This window comes from Bemisia tabaci, chromosome 8 (genome assembly GCF_918797505.1).
Source record: "Bemisia tabaci chromosome 8, PGI_BMITA_v3".
NCBI classification, from domain to species: domain Eukaryota; kingdom Metazoa; phylum Arthropoda; class Insecta; order Hemiptera; family Aleyrodidae; genus Bemisia; species Bemisia tabaci.
In genome coordinates this window covers 12,760,305-12,768,054 of record NC_092800.1, presented here as the reverse complement: position 1 = coordinate 12,768,054, position 7,750 = coordinate 12,760,305, and the positions used below count along the sequence as shown (strand labels likewise).

General features: G+C 40.7%; 1 protein-coding gene across 1 annotated transcript; it reads right to left on the bottom strand.

The window, feature by feature from the left end:
- Nucleotides 1-315: 315 nt before the first annotated feature.
- On the bottom strand, nt 316-4,484 carry LOC109033327 (uncharacterized). Its single transcript, XM_072303415.1, has 4 exons — nt 4,310-4,484; nt 2,526-2,738; nt 1,915-2,019; nt 316-842 (listed from the first exon to the last, which is right to left on the bottom strand). Exons 1-4 carry the CDS (start codon nt 4,362-4,364, stop codon nt 502-504), a joined length of 714 nt encoding a protein of 237 aa, XP_072159516.1. The 5' UTR covers nt 4,365-4,484; the 3' UTR covers nt 316-501.
- Nucleotides 4,485-7,750: the final 3,266 nt, after the last annotated feature.

The window sequence follows — 7,750 nt, the reverse complement described above, 5'->3', positions numbered from 1 at the left end:
TTGGCGCCTGTGAGTTTCGAACACTAGTAAGGACGCTTGTTTACAATGCGCTGTTGGCCATATCGATTAATCGTTCAAATGCATAGGTTAGCAGCGGAACTTTTCTGGTGATTTTCGTTTTACACGTTGTCGCCCTTTTGGGCCCTAAGAGGGCCCAAAAGGGCCATCGCCGACCATCGACCCATTTCAACCAATAGGATCGGTCCATACTCCGTATGCTTTCTTCGTCTATCGATTTGTCTATCAATATCAATAATCAGCCCGCTGGTTGGTTAAATCGCTACCAAAGGTCATAAAAAAGAAGACTCGCACACATTTTCTCAAAAACAGAATGTATTATATGCATAATGGATATGTTTTAACATTACAAAGCAGAAGAGCACCTCAAGCATTGTAAATTCACAAGCTACATCCGTTGAATTCGGAATGTGCCTGAGTTGTAACTTTCAACTGGTGGCTTTCACTAGTTTTTTGGAATTTTTGGTTCAGGTTATGGTGTCGTTACTCCAGGTTCACAGCTAATCCATGGACAGTTATCCCATGGTCCTTCAACCAAGTACTGCCTTTAGAAAGGTGTTTGCTGCGAACATTCAGGAAATCGGTAGTACTGAGATTCTTGGCTTTCAAAAAATCGAGTAGTTCCTTGTTGGCTCCGCACTTACAGTTGTTTTGCTTGTCTACTTCAGCCACCGAGACCAATATGTGCTTCCCACTGTCGTTAAGAATATACCCCTCAGCCTTCATACACACTCCTTTGCATTCCTCAGGAGTAAATTGTCGCGGACGATACCCACGCCGTTCATCTGGCCGTAGCCGCTTCTGCGGCATGTTCGCTTCTTCTTCTGAAGACAAAAGTACACAGTTAAATATTTTTGTGTTTACGGTACATTTAATATGATCACTGTAAGATACTTTTTTCGGTCTGATAAATCAAAAAAGCTTGGTTCATCGACTAAATTTTTGGTTGACTTGACTGAAACTGTAGGCCGCACTCTGAGACATCTAGGGATATGAAGAGGGTGTTCTGATTAACAAATGCACTCTTGTTTCTCTCGGTGTAATTCAGAGGTTGTGTTTTGCAAATGGCTAATGCGTTGTAAAGCCCAATTCACACTGTCAAACTGGTCATCCGACATAATTGAACGTTAAGTTGGATGGAAAGTTGAGCGCAAAACAATTTGATGGAGAGTTGAGCGGAAAGTTGAATGTGACTTCACGTTCAAATTTTCATCAAACTGTCGTTTTTTTCTGTCAGTATCACACTATTCAACTTTTCATTCGACAAGTTGCATTCAAGAATTGAATAAAAAGTTTGACAGTGTGAATAGGGCTAAATGCAATCCAGGTTAAGTCTTGGCGGCTCGCATGTGATTTTTATCTAAGTCGCAATTTATCTTCCCTTACAAATTGTCTACCTTTCTCACTAATGGAAGGAACTAATCTTGTTCATCATTTAAAATCAGCGGTTATTGACCAAACTATGTAAAAATATTACAATGTTATTGCATGAAATTCCAAAATGATTCCAAATTTTTGCTGCTCTGGCTACTTCAGAGATGGATACGAATATCTGTAGATTGCCAAAGATTACAGGATACTTGCCACTATCACGAAAAAGAGCATTTTCAGCAGAACTGAATATATCCCAGTGATAGATCTACATTTTAATTAGTATGTTAATTTGGCTTTTTAAAAACTTCGTATTCCTAAATCCTTTCACACGATAGAATATTTACCTACTTATTTGGTTAGAGATATGATCTGACCTATCTCACGCTGGGCTGAACTCAGGTCATGTAAATATAACTCCTAGAGCAGGAGGTTTTTTATGAACTCTACCTCATAAATTTTTCCCTATCCGTCAGCGAAGATTCTTGTCGGTTGTACACAGAACCTAAAGCGTAAGTTACTGACCTCCTTTGCGTTTCTTGTTAAACATATCGAAATTGTCCCCTACTTCCTCCTCAGGGGTTATCGGGTTTATACCTTTTGACGATTCATGGTTGCCTTTGGTATGTCCTGAAATAGGTGAATGATGTACATATAAATATACTGAAAAATGTTAGGTTCGGTTATACGTTATGTGGTACTTTTCCTTTTATTAATTTTGAAAGTTTTTTAGACCAATTTTCACCATACAACTTCGTATCAATTAATGGTGATTCGACCGATAAGTTGTTTATGCACCACAAAAATGGCTCATACGAGTACACCCCAGTTTTAACCTCCCGACCGAAGATTTTCCACCATTATCATCGTATCATCCATCGTTAATGTGAGCAAAAGGTGTTAATGGTATTAGTGGTAAAGGTATTATGATTTATGGTGATTGAACTGCATTTTGCTATAATGTTTTATGATATAACCGTAATGGTTATCAAAGCGGAGACTCTGGCTACCTATAATTTTCAGAATTATTGGTGAGAAATCACAGTACATATCTAATAAGTGTGCGCCGGTGTGAACTCTGATTATGCAAGTAATAACCAATTCAACACAATATTTCATGAAGTTCTCTTTGTCACCTTTCTGCAGCTTAGAATGATCCTCATTCAATACAAGCTTTGCTGATCGATGTTGATGAAACTTTTGTGGCTTATGACTCTTTTCTCCCACTCCTGGTGGTGGGGATGATGGTCCTGAAGGAGGTAAGGGGTGTTTATGGCTACCCTCAGCTGGATGATCTTTCTTGTGCCTGCCTGAAGCTGGAGATGATGGGTGTTTCGGACTGTTTTCAACTGAATTAAAGTAAAAAAAAAAAAAGGTCGGCCTCAGTGGTGTAGTGGTCAAGGCAGTTCGCTGCCAACACTGAGGTCCCGGGTTCAATCCCCGGAGGTGACTGATATTTGAGGACACTCAAATATCAGTCATCGTGACTGTGGATGACTATGCCACTCCAATACCCTGACCCTTTGAGGTTACAGGGTGCGGGAGGGACATAGTCACCCAGTAAGTAATCCGTCTGCACTGTTCGACTGGGTTGTGAAAAATCGGTAATCACTCGTAGTGTGCGCGACTGCCAGCGCTACCTATCAGTGTAGATTGCATTAACACAGTCCAACTCGGTGGAGGCATGGCCGTGCTCCGAAAGTCCGTGCTCTGCAGCGTCTGCCACAGTCTTTGATAAGACCTTCCGTTGGCTATCAGACGGCCGCTGAGCCTTGCGGAAATATAGATGATACTCAATGTGTCAATAGTAAAAAAAAGAAAAAAAAAAATTATAGCAAATTTCAGGAGAAGAATGGTAAATTCTATCATTACTTGATTTTTGACGCAGTGATGATGTAGGGTAATGGGACACGTGGTAGCATTTAAATTACCATAATTTTTGCGAATGCGCTTAAAGCTACAGAATTTGTTATACTGTAAAATAGTTGGTGATAACCATCCGCTTATCACTGTATTTCATCCCATATGTGTTCCAGTGTTTCCTTTACTTTGTCTACTAGGCGATAATAGCCTTCAGGGTCGGATGAGCTAGCTGTGAAATCGATCCGTGCAATAAAAAACATATCCACCTATTTGCGTTCTGGAACAAGAGATCAGACACTCGATTCTGACAGTAGTTATCGATGACCAAAGTGCGAAACCATTTATTGACTTTTATGAAATTGCAAATGTCCTGTCATACTTGACTGTTTCCTTGGAAAACTAGCTGGCGTAATTTTTTGAGGACTCCCTTGATTGTTTATCTCCTCCAGCCGAATATTCTGTAAAACATTTCAAGCCATAAAGTTGGCTTGGTTCTCTTCGAAAAAATAAATAGGAACGGAAATTTTGAAACTCTGCGATAGAGTTACGTGGTTTTACAATGTGGCCATTGATATGCTCATCAATTTATTACAAGGATAAAAAATACACTCAAAAATTGATGTAAGGTAAATAAAAAGGGTAAATTTTTGAGGACTCTTCGTAACACCGAACATTCATAGGTGACTGAGAAGGATTTCTGGCGACGCACGGTGGATTAAGTCAATCGGAGAGGTCGGACAAAATTCGGAATCTTTAAACGCTTATAACTCCGTCCATACAAAACTTTGAGGTTCTAAAAGTGGATCCATTAGTTTCCTTGTGAAATTTTCTTCTGAAAGCACCCCTTGAAACGTAAAATGTGACAAAATAAACACCAAAATTTGCAGTTTAAGTCCAAAATTTCATGTCGGACCCCTCTAATCGAATCGATCCACTGTGCGGCGGTCTGCTAGCATCTTGAGAATGGACCGTGTCTGTAACGAAAACATTAGAATTACAAAACACGGACGTTACAATTACATTAGAAGTGCGTATTACAAGTTCAAGGATAACTTACGACACAAAGCTATGATAAAGAGGCCAGCCAATATTAAAATGTGGACTGAACCCATGGCGGAAACAGGATTGGAGAGCTGAGTCAGCTGCGATGAAACTTTCAGACTATCACTCTCATAGATGCTGGTATCTATTGAGTCTTCAACACACGAATCTTCAGCACCCTTATATGGGAGCAATTGGCGGTATGCGAAAAATTAATTTGCAGTTTCAACTTGCCGTGTGAATGTTACAGCTCTGCAAAAAAAGTAATATTCCAACGGCTGCTTCACAACTCCGTATCAGAAAAACTTGTTTAGGAGTTCACCCGTGAAACCTGTTGTTTACTCCGGTTCCTCACTTCCTCCGTATGAAGGCGTGACATACGTACTCTTAATTAAATTTTTTTACACTTCTGCATTGGTGGAACTGACTTTCCCTGCGATAATGCGCAAAACGCAAGGATGCTTCATACAATGTAGTCGTTGTTCATTAATACTGCACTGCATCTGGATCGTGCTTATTATTTCGCAAATTTGAGATTTTTTGTAATTTTTCTTCACTCCTTGCGACATAATAATGAGCCTGAATTCAAATTCATGCGGCTGTATTATTTGGACCGAGCTTATCAGAAAGGAACCAACCCTCATTTTTGAAAAAATTGAGTTAAAAATGGTTTTGAGTCCCGCTAGCCGTATATCCTCTCCTGTCAAAAACTGGAAGTCGAAAAACAGAAATTCATTTGTAGAAAAAAGGGTTAAAGTTTATTTTCTACGTTGAGCCTTATGCAGGAATAAAACTTCAAACTTCTTTTTCTCCGTTTCAACTTAATGTGGGTTGGTTCCTTTCTGATGAACTCGGTTCGTTTACGAAAAGCCTTGTCGCTGCCTTTGACTTACTATTCTGAGATAAGGGGGTCTGATGCACGCAAGTGACACAATCCAAGTTTTTCCATTTCAGCGGCAGCTAAATGCAAAAAATGAGCATCCTAATTGCAACGTTTAAAAATCTCTGATAGTGGCTGCCAATGCTGTAATAAATGTGTATGGGAATCACTGGTCGCTAATTTGACTGCCCCAATAGTTAAGTGTGCATTTTCAGGATGTAAAGTTAACTGTGCGGGTATGTAAGGATAACCAGACGCTTTTTGACAGCCTATTTTTCTCGGTGATAATTTTCCCTCGCAATTTTGTGTGATTTTTTAGAATGAATGGAGAAAATTTACAGAAAATTTCAATAGATATTCTCGGATGGTTTTCATTCGCAAAAAAATGAAAATGCAAGCGGAGCCTTACGATATCTCATTCTCAGACACGCATTTTTCCACTTTTGTCATCGATTTGTAATACTTTCTGCTTCCCTTTATCACGAGCTCCACGAGCCTTTCACTACGAGCGCCAGCAAAGCGAATCACCGCTCAAAGCCGGCCGGTGGTAATTCAATTTTTGCCGGGAATTAAATAAATTCCCCCAAAACTAGCCACTAGTTGTCACCGGAGACCGCACGGGCGGGCGGGGGGGGGGGGAAGGGGGCTGAAAAGAGGGAAAGGGGTCCAACGCGGGCGTTTCCGACGAGGAACATCTGCGTCTGAGGCTTGAATAATTCATGCATAGATTTCGACGGATTCGCGCTGACGGAATAATTATCACTTCGAAACCCGGTCAAAACCTACTTGTGACCGTGAGCTTCCGGGATTCGATACTCGCATGCATTCGTGTATTCTGCCGTGCTGAGGAAGAACGCCGTATGAGCATCCGCACGTTGCCAAATTTCCGTCTACAAAAACCGAATTTACTGGTAAATTTATGAACGTTTTTCTTCCAATTTTTCAGAGAATTTTGTTCGTGGTTTGATCTCAAGTTCCTGAAAATTTCGAGGAAAAATATTCACGATTTTCCTCAAGAATGAACATTTTATCAAAGGAGATTTGGCAACTCTCGAATGTTCATACGGCGTTCTCCCTTAGCACGGCAGTATTGCGTTACACTCTTGGCCAGTATTTAGGACCTTTGCCGGCCGATTATCGACATTGATAAACAAAGCGATAGACAAAGAAGTCATAGGGAGTATGTAGCGATCCCATCGGTTATTTTCGGTGGTTCTTATAGACTAAGGGAGAAACTGATGGGCAAAGTATAGGGTCTCTCGTGGGTTGCCGTTAGTTAGTCTATTTCCTACCACCTTTGTCCATTCCAACCACCCGCTTCCACCAATAGGATCCTTCTACATCTCTTTTTTCTTCTTTGTCTATCAATTTCAATAAGCGGCCCGTTGCAGGGAAATACTAGTGGTTGATTTTGAAATTGATAGACAAAGAAGACAAAGGGTAAAGAATTGGGTGGTTGCAATGGACGAAGCCCATTGGGCCCATTGAAAATTGGCGATAAGAGGTGCGTTTCCAAATACCATAGGAATTCTTATAACCGGCTAAAGAAGGCTACAGAAAATCATATAGCTGGCTGTAGAATGCGGAGAAAATCATACGGCCGGGCTATACGAAGCAATAAAAAATTATGCAGCCGGGCTATAGTTCCTATCGCCGGGCTTTGCACTATCGCCTGGCTGTTGCTTTTTCGCCATCGATTATAAAAGGCTATAAGAAATTGTGTAGAAATTCGTGTGCTTTGGAAATCATTAAGTTTGATACGGAACTACCTTGATATTTACAAAACACACATTATATTTTCCTTTAATGCGTATTTTTTTTTCATCAATTAAAATGAGAATAATCCATACAGGATGTGCAAACATTTCAAAATCATGAGTTGAATAACGCTGACTCCGCCAGATTAAATATTAGAGCCTAACACAAAGCGGAGCGGCGACGCACTGGCGCCTACAAACCAAACAGGGATACTTCACGCATTGCGCGACGCGTGAAGTATCCCTGTTAGGTTTTTAGGCGCCAATGCGTGTTTCGCGCTGGCTGCCCGCCTGCCACGGCGCTTGAAGCAACTATTTCACACCAGAGGTATTGCACAGTATCATACGAAACTGAAGGCGCTCTAATATATTAGTAATGGCAGGCATCCATCAAAAGTACGGAGCTTTTCTCGCAAAATAAATCAAGATACTACGGCCCAAAAAGAGAGCAGTATTCCAAAAACTCATTAAGTCCTAGCATCCGTAATTAGTAACGTTTAGCATACACTTTATCGCCTGGCTGTTGCTTAATCGCCATCGGCTATAAAAGGCTATAAGAAATTGTGTAGTCGGCTATAGAAGCTATTGGAACTGTTACAGCCGGCTCCGGCTGTAGCAGTTCCAATAGCTTCTATAGCTTCTACTGCCAATTTTCATCAGGGAGGAGTTGTGCAGTAGACGAACTAACGGCAATCCGCGAAAGACCCTATTATTAGTCCATCATTTTCCCCTTCGTCTACAATAACCACCTGTTTTGACGAATCGGAACTCCCTGTTTTCCTTTTGTCTTCTTTGTCTATAGCTTTGTCTATCAATCAAA

What these genes read in the sequence shown, in the direction of transcription:
- LOC109033327 (XM_072303415.1), bottom strand. Translation starts at nt 4,364, where the DNA reads ATGGGTTCAGTCCACATTTTAATATTGGCTGGCCTCTTTATCATAGCT. An exon ending in TCATTCTAAGCTGCAGAAAG is followed by an intron (nt 2,020 to 2,525) that starts GTGACAAAGAGA and finishes CACCTATTTCAG; the next exon opens with GACATACCAAAGGCAACCAT. An exon ending in TAACAAGAAACGCAAAGGAG is followed by an intron (nt 843 to 1,914) that starts GTCAGTAACTTA and finishes TTTTGTCTTCAG; the next exon opens with AAGAAGAAGCGAACATGCCG.